Genomic DNA, 14,889 nt, shown 5'->3' with positions numbered 1-14,889 from the left:
GTGTGTGTGTGTGTGTGTGTGTATATATATATATAAATAATATGCAACCTAGATACCATTAACTTGGGTTTGAATAGAGTCTGGGAGTGGCTGGGTCATTACACATATTGCATCTATTTCCCTAAGTTAAGTATCCTCACACCTTTTTGTCAACTGTCTAAATGGGTTTCAGAGTAACAGCCGTGTTAGTCTGTATTCGCAAAAAGAAAAGGAGGACTTGTGGCACCTTAGAGACTAACCAATTTATTTGAGCATGAGCTTTCGTGAGCTACAGCTCACTTCATCGGATGCATACTGTGGAAGCTGTAGAAGACATTATATACACACAGAGACCATGAAACAATACCCCCTCCCACCCCACTCTCCTGCTGGTAATAGCTTATCTAAAGTGATCATCAAGTTGGACCATTTCCAGCACAAATCCAGGTTTTCTCACCCTCCCCCCCCCCCCCAAACTCACTCTCCTGCTGGTAATAGCCCATCTAAAGTGACCACTCTCTTCACAATGTGTATGATAATCAAGGTGGGCCATTTCCTGCACAAATCCAGGTTCTCTCACCCCCTCACCCCCCTCCAAAAACCACACACACAAACTCACTCTCCTGCTAAATGGGCCATCTTGATTATCACTACAAAAGTTTTTTTCTCCTGCTGATAATAGGTTATCTTAACTAATTAGCCTCTCACAGTTTGACTTTCCACAGTATGCATCCGATGAAGTGAGCTGTAGCTCACGAAAGCTTATGCTCAAATAAATTGGTTAGTCTCTAAGGTGCCACAAGTACTCCTTTTCTTTTTGCGAATACAGACTAACACGGCTGTTACTCTGAAAACAGTTTGTATGGTAACTTCCAACTTCTCTGTGTGTGTGTGTGTGTGTGTGTGTGTATATATCTATATCTATATATATATCTATCTATCTTACTATATGTTCCATTCTATGTATCCGATGAAGTGGGCTGTAGCCCACGAAAGCTTATGGTCTAATAATTTGTTAGTCTCTAAGGTGCCACAAGTCCTCCTGTTCTTATTCCTCAGTAGTTCACTAACGTCACAGAAATGGGAAGGAAGGGACCTCAAGAGGTCATTTAGTCCAGCCCTCTGTGCTGAGGTGGGACCAAGTGAACCAGACCATCCCTGACAGATGTTTGTTCAGCCTGTTCTTAAAAACCTCCAGTGACGGGGATTCCACAACCTCCCTGGGAAGCCTGTTCCAGAGTTTAGCTACCCTGAGAATTAGGAATTTTTTCCTAATATCTCACCTAAATCTCCCTGCTGCAGATTGGAACATGCTCACTGAGGAAATCCATCAGATTAATCCTGTTACTTGTCCTACCTTCAGTGGACATGGAGAATAATTGATTCCTACCATCCTCTTTATAGCAGCCATGATCATATCTGCAGACTGATCAGGTCCCCCTCAGTCATCTTTTCTCAAGACTAAAGGTGCCCAGGTTTTTAACCTTTCCTCACAGGCCAGGTTTTCTAAACCTTTCATCATTTTCGTTGCTCTCCTCTGGACTCTCCCCAGTTTTCTTAAAAACCTGGCGCTCAGAACTGGACCCAGGACTCCAGCAGAGGCCTCACCAGAGTCTTCCCTCTGACACTTGTGTGGATGCACCTCCGACTGAGACTGGCCTTTGTCACAGCTGCATCACATTGCTGACTCACGTTCAGTTTGCCCTTCACTGTAAGCCCCGGATCCTTTTCAGCGGGACAACTGCCCAGCCAGTTACTCCCCTCTTTGTAGCTGTGCTCGCTTGCTAGAGAGGAGAGTCAGCGTTCCCTCGGTGTGGCACAGCTGAGAAGTGGGCGAGTGACTCCACTAGGATCACCTGGGAAAGCACCAGCCTGCAAGGTCGGGGCAAGCTGGGTGGACTTGTGCCAGCTGAGCCGATGTCCAGGTCCAACCATCTGTCCTGGGGAAGCTATTCCCCTCTGGATAACTGGTGACAGGGTCATTGGCCCAGGGAGAGCGGGTGCAAACATGAGTCTGGTGCTTGGAGCGCTCCCCTGGGAGGTGGGGGACCCAGCATTCAATCCCTCTGCTCCAATGGCTTTTCATTATTGATTATCCGAAGTGGAGCAGCTCGCGAAGGAGCCCTGCGTCAGACGATCCCCTCACCCCGTTGTTGGGGCATTCACTGAGAGGTGGCAGAGCCCAGTTCGAATGGCTTCTCCCCTTGGGGGAGGGGGGACCTGGACCAGGGGTCTCCCACATCCCGGCGGAGTACCTAACCACTGGGGGGCAGCTGCTCCTGCTGCCACTACTACCCGGTGTGTGTAAGCTCACCCCAGGGGTCTCATCCGCTCTGTGAGCTTGGTGCATGCTCACTGGGTCTGGCCTGGAGGGGACCTAGGTGAACACCCATCCTCCCCTGGGTTGAGTGTCACTCTGGGGCTTATCTGGGGTGGGCTGCAGCGCACATGGTCAGAGGCAGAAAAGTAGCTGGAAACTTTCACTGCCGCAGTGTAGGTGCTCAGCCATTTTAGGCACCTGCAGGGTCTTGTGAATCCTGGAGGAGCCTGACTCTGGGTTTAGATTTCAAAATTTTATTAAAGCTAATGTTAAAAAAAAGTGTATAATGCACAGGTTGGGGAAAGAGTGTCTGTACATCTGGGTATAGTGCTTAGATTATCCACAAATACAAAGTTACTTTTTTAAAAGTCATATGATACAGAGTACATAATCAGCAATAGCCCAAATTTAGGTGAAGAGATTTAACAATACAGTTTAGATATTAGAATCCGAATACTCGGGTACATCACTCATGAAAAGTTGCACAAAGATTTGGTTGTGGAAGGCAAAATATATAGAATTATATATAGAATAAATAAAATATATAGAATTCTATAAATATATTGAATTAGGTTGGTTGTCCATTTAGAAAATACAATCCATGAGGAAGTATTTGTTATTTTCCTGACTGCGCTTCTCATCGGCCTCCAGCTCATCCCTCCTGGTATTGCGGATGTGCGGTGGCGTGTTCTGTGTAGATGTCCCTCAACCACCTGATGGCGTCTGACACCATGGGTTGCCGCCTCAGCTGAGCGTAGCGTTAACCGATTCCGCATTCTCTCAGCACTCGCTTGTTACTGGGGTCCCAGGGGCCTAAGGCTCCGATGATCAGTGCACGTGTCTGGATCTGGTAACCCTTAGCTCTCAAGGTTTTGGCCAGAGAGGCATATTTCTCCACCTTCTGAGCTCGGGCATCGTGGAAGGCCGGGGTCCTGTTCTCGAAGGGCACTGTGGCATCCACCATGATGATCTTCTTCCGGTCCTCGCTGGTGATGATGATGTCCGGTTGCAGTTGGCTGTTGGTTCCGGGGACGGCGGAGTTTACGGCCACCTTCCCCACGGGTGGTGGGATGGCTCTGGCCAGGCGGTCTTGGATGGCGTTGTGTTGCAACTGCCAAGCTCTCGAATGGGGCTTGCAGCTACACAGGAGGTGAGGTAGCGTCTCTTTGGCGTAGCCGCATTTTCTGCGTCGCTTGTCCCGATTCCCGTGGCGGACGGCTCCGTTCAGTGGGACGCAGTGCTACAGTGACTCCAGCCCTGGCTGCCTTTCTGGAAGAGCTGCTTTAGCCAAACACAAGTGATTGGGCTCAGGGCAGGGTAACCATTAGAAGCAGGTCTTACTAGGGGAGACCTACTGGTTCCTCCTGGCCTTAACCTCTGTTAGCATTAGGCCTGGGGGTACTTACCCTAGGAGGTCTGCTTCAGATTCAAATGCAAATGTGATCTCAGGCTTAGACAGAGGAGCAATCCCCTTATCTGCGTCCCCACCACTGGCTGGCCCTGGGGGAGGGGAGGTAGTCCAGACTGTACAAGAGAGTCTGTATTTATTCTGGGCCATTAGAAATCAGGCCTGTGCTCTCTCTGAGCTCTCAGAACAGCTGGGAGTTGGTGAATAATGACAGGGGAGTCCCCCTCTTCCCTTTATCTTGAGCCGATGGTCAGGCAGGAGTGTAGCAATAGTGGAAAGCTTTCTGGCTTCCCAGGGGGAAAACCCTCTTGCCTCTGTTAGATGTACATCAGGGTGACCTTCCCGAGGGGACTGGGATCTACATGCCTGGGCAGCAGCCTGGCCCTGATACCATCTCCCTCTTGATCATCCCCTGGCTCTTGCTCTGGGTCTTCCCACCCTGCTGACTTCTTTGGCCTTTGCAATAGTTTAATCCCCTGCAGCCGCAGCCCCATTGGTTTAACGCTGCGCTGAAGCCAGAAGCCCCTGAGGCAGAGCTCCTGCTGAGGAGCCCAAGGGGGAGCAGAAATCGCTGGGGAGGCCTGTTTGCTGCCCAGCCTAACTGTGCAGCATCCAGAGAGTCCAAGGCCCCTCTGCGTGGTGGGGTGTCAAGTGTTTGCAGCAGTGAGTTCCAATGGTGGGTTGGGGGATGGGATGGAGTGAAAGGTAAGGATGGTCCTTGCTCTGAGGAGTTGACCATCTGAAAGTCTCCTAACGTGTGTGTTCCCCTCCCCCCTTTGTGCCTCAGTTTCCCCATCTATAAAAATGGGGTTAATGATCCTGACTCTGCTTTTGGGACGTGCTTTGGGATGTATGGGGGGAAAGGGCAGCCCAGGAGCTAGGCATTGTGATTAAACTGCAGTGGTGCCCACTCACCCAACGTTCGGGCTTTCACGTAAAGTCCCGGTCCTTGAAGATGAGAGACCGTGGGAGAGCCTCACCTTTCTTTAAAAAAAAAAAAAAGTCAAAAGTCCAGATGCTCACCAGTTTCTCATGCCTGGGCCCAAGTCCTCCAGCTGCTGTGGCTGTGGAGAGCCGCTTGCAAACATGATCCAAGTGCAACCTGGAGATTAAAAACCAGAAGGTAAATTAAAAAGACCCGCGTGTGCTGTATTCTTTTTTTAAAAAAAAAACCTCATAATTTTCAAACCAATCCTTCTGGTGCCGGGGCTGGTTCAAGACGTTTGCACACTGGGGTTGGTGTTGATCATTTATTTAGGGTTTGGGCCAAGCCGCAGAATAGGACATTGTTCCAGATCAGCCTGCCAGCCCCCTGACGGCCGTTTTCAGCCCCAGAGAGGTGGATCCAGCAATTAAGCATGTTGCAGGGGACGGTCTGTTGTCCTTAGCGGGTGATTTCTTAGGTGCAGTCGTTCTGCTGTCAGGAGGTGGGATGGGGGGCGGAAGCCAGGTCACTTGCCGTACCTGCACTCAGTGCGGGTGCCTCTGGGTCTGGTTTGGGAAGCAGACCCCCTGGGGGGGCACAGGCAGGCTTGTCCTGTTATATTTTGACGGCTTCTGATTCAGCTCTCGAGCCGCTGGATTGGCTGGCTCTGATTGCACTGAGTGGAGATTGGGAGAACGCCTTGTACGATGCTGTACGGAATCTGGGGGACACTTTAGGATATTATGAATACCAGCATTGTAAAATTGCAAAGAGATATGCCATGTAAGATATCTGCAGAAATGTTACCATTTGCCAGATGTGATAATCTCATTTATGTGTTTGAATCACCGTTGTATTGTGGGTTATACACATGGATGTATTTCAAAACTTGTGCTATGCTTCTGAGTGACCCCCCAGACAGTTTGGCATCAGCACTTCCGAGCCTGCTTGATGGTCCATTAAGGACCATCAGCTATACAGCTGACCCGTTGAGAGGGGCATGCCCATGGACAGAACTCTAAGGCTTCCAAGCCATGTGCTGGGCAGCTTGTATTTGGAACAAAGAAATCAAACTGCCTGGCAAAAGACTGTAAAAGGCAGCTGCATCTTCTTCATTTTGTCTTCAGTCCTGCTTCTTACCTCTGGAGTAACCTTTCTACAAACTGAAACTCTGAACAAAGGACTGAATGGCCCATCCAAGCTGTGGATGGGTTCCAGGGAGAATTTCAAGCCAGCAAACTCGCCAATACTGCTAAGAACCTGATCTATGGACTCTGAAGTCTTTGTGTGTATGTGGCTGTTTTACCATTTAATATCTCTCTTCTTCTTTTTTCTTTTATTATAAATCTTTAGTTTTATCCACTAAAGGATTGGCTGGCAGCCTGGCATTTTGGGTAAGATCCAAACCTCTACTGACCTGGTGACGTGGCTGACCCTTTGGGGTCAGAAGAACATTTTGTATATGTGAGCAGAGTTTTTTAAATAACTTCTCTCTGTACTGGAGCTAGGTGCTGGCTGGGACCCAGAGAACTGGAATGCCATAAAGGGGGCTTGCGTGAGTTCTTTTTTGCTTCTTGATAACCAGTGTGGGGGATCAGAAGTCACAGTTTGTGATTGGTCGGGGAGTTTAACCTCAGTGTTAACCACCAGTCTTGGGAGTATTGGTTCTCCCTTTTGCAGCCTGCCCTGACTGTGGCATTTCCAGTGAGGGCTTCCCCAGGCACCCCGGGTCTGGCCGCACTTGTATCCAGTCCGAGTGCTGCTGCGACGATCGTTCTCCTCGCCTGTTGCTTTGATCGGTCTCCCCTCTCTTTGCATCCCACCCTGGCTTCCCCTTCTCTATCACATCAAACAGTCGCTGCTCGTCCTCACTGTCAAGGCCCTTCACGGCCTCCCCCGCTCTCATTCGCTATCCAGATATCGACTGCCCCCTCTGATCAGCCTCCTCCGTCACCCACTTGTGTGAAGTGTGGGGGGCAGAATGCCTGGAGCATCAGGTTTGAACCCATCAATCCCAGCCGACCTGGCTGAACCCCCTGTCCTGAGATCGGTTAACTGAGTGCTGTGCTAGTGCAGTTGGTGGGTGAGGGGAATGAGACCAGCACCCTCTCTGCCCTGGCTCGACATGAGAGAGCCCTGCTCCCACGCTTCACCCCTGGGTCCTTGGCCCAGAGCTCTGCCTTTCCCACGCTGCGGTAAGATGGAGCCACGGGAGCACCCGCTCCAGATACAGAGAGCCCTTGTCTGAGCAGAAGCCTCAAGAGCAGGGGTGTTCAGGAAGGGGACAAGAATTTGGGGTAATGCAGAGGACTTGGGAAACATTCTTATCCCCTTCAAGTGATCCTTGGTCTGGTGACAGCTTTCCCCTCCCTGCTCCTGAGATGTATCTCCCTAGGGTTCTTGAGCTGTTGAATTGCTGGAGCTCCTGCTCTCCCTGAAGCTTTGGGTATGAACTTTTTCAAAGGAGCTGGAGATATTTGGTGCCAAAATCCCATTGGGGGCTGGCGCCAACTCCCTTTGTCTCCTTTGAAAATCCCCGTCTAGCTCTGTAATGGGCTGAAGGGTTAAACGGCTTTGACCTTCGAACAGGTCTTGCATCTCTTGTGTTTAATATTAGATTAATTCTCCATGGCTGGGCCATATCCGGCTGCAGGCATTTGGGCTGGATGGGCTGGCATGAAGCTGAGCACTTTGGACAAGTAAAGAGAACTATTAACTAACCGTGTGGGGGTCTCTTTGCTAGATAAGGGACTGGTTTATTTCTGGTTAAACATGCTAGCGCTTAGGATCCCCGCCTCCTGATACATTCAGCCAAACACATGCTTTAGAAAGTACCAAAATATGTTTATTTCTCTTTTTTAAATAAAAATACAAATCGATTTGGTCTGAGCCAAAGCCCAGCCAGCCACAGTAATAAATAGAACACATTGAAATATAAACTAGTTCAAGACAATTACAAAATATTCCCCTCTGCTGGGCATTTGGCCAAGCTAATAGGCAAAACTCCAGAATTTGTCAATGAAGATCTTGCATTTATTCTTTTAATTAAACTCCAACCATTCAAGAATGGACATTCTTCATCTGGATCATCTGGGGAGGTAGAATTGCACAGTCTCCGCTAATCTAGTACAATGTGATTTGTATCAAAATGCATGTGAGTTGTCTGTTGATGACAGCTTTGAAACATACAGGCCACAGCAATCCCTCCAGCCCAGTCCACACTGGTTGGATTCAGTGTAGCTGGAATTTGAACCATACAGAAATCTGGTAGGATTCACGTCTGAGCCATTTTCGGCAAAAAATCATTTGAAATTAAAGGAGCGATAATAGTTTAATAAGAATTAAGATGTAAATAATTAACTTAAATTATAATAAATAAAATCAGTGTGACCTGAATGTAAATCTAATGCGTGAACGAGGAGGAACGGAGGATTGTGCATTTGTAAAATATAAATATATAAAAATAATATAAAAAGTTACAGAAAAGCTGGTTCATTCATATCACGCTCTCCTGGTTTCTGGGAGGGTGAGCTGGCTATGCAAAAGCAATACCCCAGCCAAGGACTTTGCTAATTAAGGAGCCTGACCTCCTGCCAAGTCTGTTAAATAATAATCAGTTTTGCATAAATGCACTGTTACAACAAAAACAACATTAGCCAGTTCTGTCCCTGCACTGCCCACAAGCCAGGAAGGAAAATGACATTTTAAAGTGCCTTCATCTGAGGATAAAGGGGATTACCCCCCTTTTATAGATGGGGAAACTGAGGCAAGGATCAGGGAAGCAACATACATAAGGGCATGCAGCTAGTCGGTGGGCGAGCCGGGAATGAGACCCAAGAGCCCTGACCCATTTACCCGCCCCCCCGGCAGGCTTGTGTTCAAGCAAGGAGTGAAGTGGCTTGTGCTGAGGACTGTGCTCCGTCCATGCTTGGGGGCTAATCCAAAGCTCCGGAGGCTTTCCAGAGCGCAGCTTCTCCACGCTCAATGGCTGAGTGCTCCAAGCAAACCCCTCTCTGCAGGTGCTTTGCCTTCCTACTCCCTCAGACCTTGCCCTTGGCTGGACAAGAAAAAAATTAACCCTCACACCAGCTTTGTGAGGTAGGTAAACATTAGCATCCCCCATTTGACAGATGGGGAAACTGAGGCACTGATTATTGCCCAAGATCCCACGGGGAGTTGGGCCAGAGCTGGTACTAGACCCAGGAGCTTTTGGCTCCCAGTCTTATGCTTGGTCCAGCTACCAAAGAGCAAACACCTGGTACTGGAGATGCTCATTTGTTTAAATATTAAACAGTAACTACATTGCACACACACATAAAAATGCACATCCAGCAGCCCAGGCCCTGCTCCTGGATTTTCTGATGCTGCAAAACATTCAATGATGATGCCTGTGATTCGTTATAAAGGAAATGGATTTTGACTTTAAAAATATACCGTAGACCATTTTTGCACTTAAATACTTCTGCCAACAGATTCCAAACCCCCATAAATATTAAATAGTGATAAATATTAAATAAGCTGGGCAGTGTTTGCATTGGGGCCGTGTGCGTGGATCCACCAGCCAGTGGTGAAGCTCACAAATGAGAAATAAATAACCTTTATGGAGCATAGGGTGACCAGATATCCCGATTTTGTAGGCACAGTTCCAGTATTTGGGACTTTGTCTTATACAGGCGCCTATTACCCCCCACCCCGTCCTTATTTTTCAGACTTGCTATCTGGTCACCCTAAAAGAGAACTATGCCCAGCCTCAAACCCTGGGGGATAGTAAACAGGGGTTTGGGGCAGTGTTTGCTGCTGACCCAGAGAGGAAGGGGCAGCTGCTGCTAATATCCCAGTCCAATAGTTAAGCCTGGGTTGTTGCTTTGCAGAGAGTGATGGTTGGAGGTGGTGGGGGATGGGCTGGGAATAAGGGAGAATCTAGGCTGGATGAGCAGAGCATCCTCCAGCTGGGAGATGCTGCCCTTCCCCCACTCAGAGACACCCCCCCCCCCCCCATAAAGGTCCCCCTTAGATCTCAAAGCCGGGAGCGTCCCCAAGGCATGGGACTTCTCAGGCTCCAACGCTGGGCAGGAGGCTGCGGTGGGGGAAGCGCGTCCCTGCACCCCTTCACACCAGCGTGAGGTGGCGGAGGGCCCGGAAGGCCGCCTCCAGGAAGCGCTTGAAGTTGGCGGGGATGATGAATCCGCTGGCTTGTTTGTCGAAGTCGGACGAGAGGCTGGGGAGGGTGCCATGGCCCTCGGCCTTGGGGTACGTCACCGTGTTCAGCCCCAGATCCTCCATCTAAAGGAGCCAGAGACAGTAAGCAGCATTAGCAGGGGCCCCGTGGAGCCAGCGCCTGACGCACCCGGGGAAGCTTCACCTTTGCCGCAAGGCCCTGCCCTGCCTGGCTCCCCGCATGGGCCACTTGATCTGGGTGAAGGCTGCCAGGATCCTGGCTGCTGCCAGGGGCCCTGCCCCCCCCGATGGCCTGGTCCCACCCACCGGGGGAGCAAGCGGAGCGGTGTACCTGCTGCTGGATGTTAGTGGACAGGTTCGAGACGTCCAGCCGGAGGGCATCCACTAGGCTGGAGTGAGCCGGCAGGAGCTGGAGGAGGATGGCGAGGTGGCCGTGGTAGATTTGAAGTCCATCCCGGATCTGGCTGAAGCAGGCATCCTGTGGGCACGAGAAGGAAGGAGTTGAGAGAGGAGGCCTGAGCTGGGTGCTAGCTCTATAGTGACCTGATTTGCATCAAGTTTCCTGTGCAATGTCTATCCCAGCGAAACACATTGGCTGCGGTGACAGTGCAGCATGGAAGGGGTTAACTGTAACTGCAGTAGGCCAGCAGTTCCCTTTCCCCCTGGAGGGGTCCGCACTTCCCCTGGGGCTCTTTCCTTGCCAGGGACTCCCCTCGAGTCAGGGCTTTAGAGCAGGGCTGGAAAACGTGACCACCGAGCTCAAGACCCTGCAAGGGCCGGAGACTTCCCCCAGCCCAGGCTGACGGATCCGTGAAGCTCAGCTAGGCAGCACGAACCTGGGCCCCTCCCTCCCTTGCCACTGGGCCGGCGCTGGGGATCAGCAAGGGCGGGAAGTGCTGAGTCAAGTTACAGAAGCATTTGCTAGGGATGTGAGGAAGCCTCCCTCTCTTTCTAGCTCGCTGCCCCCGCCCGGCTATTTTTGACTGGGGTATTCTGAGGGTTGGGTTTAAAAGCCAGGCCCTGGCCTGGGAGCCCAGCTTTGGACATAGCCGAGAGGCCAGCCATTGAGCCGCGAGAGGCGTCCGGGCTCTGAGAAGCTGGCAGAGGAACAGGGTTGAAGTGGTTCCATGGCTGTTATTCTGGAGAAGGCTGCCGCGGCTGGAGAGACGCCAAAGCTGAGAACCAGCCGCTCATGGCAGGAGTGCCTTTCCTTCACCCCCGGGCCGGGAAGCACCGCGGGGTGCTGATCCTGCGCTCCTGCCACAGGCAGAGACGTGGTGCTGGAGTCACTACGACCGGGAGCTTGGGCTTCCACTGTCAGTGGGAGCAAGCTCAGGCCCTTAGGCCGCAGCCCAAGGATTGCTCCCGACCCCCCATCCCTAGCGTGCTGTAGTCCCTTGCGGTCAGACTCACCACTTGGAAGGTCTTGCTGTGACACTGGTTCAGCGGAGCCTGGGAAATGCCCAGTTTTTGCTTGACAAGCATCAGCTCCTCCTCGTTGCAGAGCTGAAGGGTCGTGCACTGAGGTGGGATGAGAAGAGAAGGTACAGTCAGGAGGCGGGCATTATAAACCAAGTATTGCCTCGGCAACAGCTAGCGATTGCTGTTACTGGACCCCAGTATGTGCTAAGAATGCGCCGGCCAGGGCGTGTTCCAGACGCCACCCACAACCCTGCAAACTTTACCCACTGAACTCAAGTGCAAAGTTCTACACTTAGGGAGGGGGGGAAAATCCAATGCACAACTGCAGAATGGGGACTGGCTGGGTAGGCAGTGGTCTGAAAAGGATCTGGGGGCAGGTCACAGACTGAATACGAGTCAACAGTGTGATGCTGTTGTGAAAAAGGCTAATACCGTTCCGAGGTGTATTAACAGGAGCATTGTATGTAAGACATGGGAGGGGACGACCCTATTCTGCTCTTCATCAGGCTTCAGATGTATTAAGGGTTGTTGTAAAGAGGACGGGGATGGATTGTTTTCCATGTCCACTGAAGGTAGGAAAAGAAGTAACGGGCTTAATCTGCACGAGGGAGATTTAGGTGAGATGTCAGGAAAAACCTTCTAACCATCAGGGTAGCTAAGCTCTGGAACAGGCTTTCCAGGGAGGTTGTGGAATCCCTGTCACTGGAGGTTTTTAAGAGCAGGTTGGACCAACACCTGTCATGGATGGCCTGGGTTTGCTTGGTCCTGCCTGGATTCCCTTCCAGTCCTGCCTTTCGCTGATTCTATTATTCTCGCCTGCCTTTTCCCAAGCAATGTTTTCCTATTTTCATTTTTGCATTGTCCTTTCCTTTGGCACGGCCCCGGGAATAGCAGGAAAGGAGAGGGACTCATTGGCTGGTGTGGTTGTGCGAGACCTTGGAAACTGGACCAAAGCAAACAAATCCACTGGCTATGCGAATAAGACTCCCTGCCCCACAGGGTTAAAATACTGGCAAGCACTAGCTGTAATCTCCAGGAAACATGCCCCTTCGGATCCCCCGGGCCAGCAGCTTGGCCAGTGTCTGCTTCCAAATTTAACACGATCAGTGCGAAAAATGTTTTGGGGGCCAAATCCTAAGGGCCCGATCCTGAAAACACCTCGGTGTGGGAGTAACATTGAACTAAACAGTGCTGCTCGCCTGAGGAAAGAGAGCTGCAGAAATGCATGAGGATCAGGCCAAACAAACTGCAGTCCAAAGCCTGAAGAGGAGGGTTCACGATCCTCAAATCCGCTCTCTGCCTGCATCAGGCAGGGGCAGAGCGACCAGAAGGAGAAGGCTGCATGGACGGATCCTCTACCTAGTGACTGGGTAAATTGTCAGGCCTGGTCCCCGAGAAGACACTTGTCCAGGAGAAGGAGCAGCCTGCAACTCCTCTGGGAGGGGATGGGTCCCTGTTTCTGGTTCTTGCTTTGAGGGAGGTGAAGACGCACAGTTCCTCTTGCTCCTGTTGTGTATTTCGTGCCGGGGGCTGAAGTTTGCTACATTTGCTGGATCAGGAGGGCCCTTGTCTGTGACCCTGCCAGCTGAAGGTATTGGGGACCTGGTCAGGCATCTGTCCCTGGGGAAGATCAGCACAACTTCACGCTGCTCTACAGCAAAGGGTCTGAGGCCGTGGAGTGATCTCCCAATCCTTCTTGTCCGGCTGCTAAATCCTGCCGCCCAACCCAAGGCATAGCTGCTGGGGAAGCCTGTCTGTCTGGATCTCTGTCTGTCTGCGAGCCTGGGGCTGAGATCCTCAGCAGAGATGAAGCCTCCGGATGAGAATGTCAGGGCCCCACCCCTGAGTGCTCAGTGCTACAGGGATCCTCCCGTGTTACAGTTTAACCCACTGTGCAGCTCCCCCGAGTCCCCTCCGGCCAGGCTGCAGCCCCCAGCATCACTTCAGAGCGACAGACCCCAAGTCGCCAGGGAGGGGTGTAGCCGCAGCTTTCTCGTCCGCCGTCAAGAAGCCCCTTTGTGCAGGTCACAGATGAGCCCCTGGGTGCGTTGCATGGCCCACCCCCACCCCAGACCTCGGCTGCCCTCAATGCCTCTCCCACTGGTTTGTGTCGAGCGACTCACCACAAGCTCCTGCACCTGGGCGACGTCCCCTTTGATTTTGCGGATGTATTCCAGGTCCTTCTGCAGGAATTGCTGGAAATCCTGATCCCCGGAGAACTCTGGCAGGGGAGCTGCGTGCAGCATGGTGCACCCCAAACACAGCACAGCGCCGGCTAGCAACGGCAGAACAGCTGGGGGTGAAGGGAGGAGAGAGAGGAGCAGAGTCAGTCAGGTGAGTGCAGAGGAATCCAGATGTGGCCTCAGATGCAGAGCGGGAGACGCACCCTCTCTGTGTTCAGAGGAGATAGTCGGTTGCGGGCCCAGTCTGCTGGGCACTGCACATACACATAGTGAGAGGCAGGCCGTGCCCAGGAGAACTTCCAGTGGAAACTGTTCTCATGTGAGCATCACTGCAAAGTGTGTTGGTTCCCCCACGCTCTGCCCAAGGAGCTCAGTCTAAATAAACACAAGCTATACATTAAAGCTTTTACAGTTCAAGTTAGACCAAGACTTTGACTTAAATCGCCTCTGCTTTCCGGTGCTCAGAACTCTCAGAATTTTTTTGTAGTGAGGCAAACTCCCCCATAACATGCATTAAGAGCAAACCCTACCTGTTTAAAACATAATCCAGCCTGTATAAAACACATGCCTCTTAAATTGTATGTGTATTTGTCCTCCCAGCTATTCTTTCCCTGGTTACACTATAAATAGGCAAATATACCAGGAAGAAGGAAGAAGAAAAAGTTTTTTGTTTTTTTGTTTTAAATCAAACAACCCAAACCTCCCAAATAGTAAATGTAGACATTGCTGTTCACCAAATCACACTTACCAGCCCCCTCACCTAGAATAACTCCAAGCAGTTTGCTACTAGGAAATCAGTGGCTATGGTATCTCGCTGTCGAGTGAAGGTTCATACTTACTTTGGAGAGATCTCATTCTAAATGCTTGGAATCTTCTCAGTATCTCCTCCCCTTTTGAGTTTATGACGGTTACCGGGAATGTGAATAAGACAGACGCAGAGCTGCACTAGTCCCTTTCAGTTCACGAATGCTGAACCTCTCATCAATATGGGGCATTTATAGTCTTGTCAGGGAAAATTCATTCTGATGAAATGATGAAGCAAGTGTGACAAATCGCTGGGCACATGGACATCAAATTCCTAGAATGCCTATTTTCACAGATGTGTGTTTTCAGGTTTTGCAAAATGTGGGGTTTCTAATGGCTCCAATTGGTTCTACTTGAGACCCAGTCTTAGACAGCTGGACCTGTTCTCCAGCCCACTGGGGCAAGATCAACAGAAACTCACTAATTCTCATTGCTCTTTAAACCCTGGAATGCCCCCAAAGTCAGTCACTCCCTAAAAGATCAGCTATTCTTTATTCCCCATCAGAGATTTAATGGTGAGCTGACAAGACATCTCAGTCCTGATCAAACTTTGTTATCCTTACACTATAAGCAGCTGCTTTGTTCTCGAGCAACTTGAGTGGAGTGTTTTGTTAATTTAACCAAGTAATTAGGTCATGATGAAGAGAGAGAAATCACCTTTACATTCCTT

At 50.6% G+C, this 14,889-nt stretch overlaps 1 protein-coding gene across 1 annotated transcript; it reads right to left on the bottom strand.

Annotated features, from left to right (window-relative positions):
* Window positions 1–8,760: 8,760 nt before the first annotated feature.
* CSF3 (colony stimulating factor 3) lies at window positions 8,761–14,425 on the bottom strand. The gene is given in 6 exon segments (XM_043537057.1): window positions 8,761–9,915; window positions 10,142–10,288; window positions 11,224–11,331; window positions 13,356–13,525; window positions 14,255–14,353; window positions 14,356–14,425. Coding segments are annotated over 6 exon segments (753 nt in total). The 5' UTR covers window positions 14,411–14,425; the 3' UTR covers window positions 8,761–9,741.
* Between the last annotated feature and the right edge of the window lie 464 nt (window positions 14,426–14,889).

This window comes from Chelonia mydas, chromosome 27 (assembly GCF_015237465.2).
Source record: "Chelonia mydas isolate rCheMyd1 chromosome 27, rCheMyd1.pri.v2, whole genome shotgun sequence".
Classification (NCBI taxonomy): domain Eukaryota; kingdom Metazoa; phylum Chordata; order Testudines; family Cheloniidae; genus Chelonia; species Chelonia mydas.
This window is presented reverse-complemented; position numbering and strand designations above follow the sequence as displayed.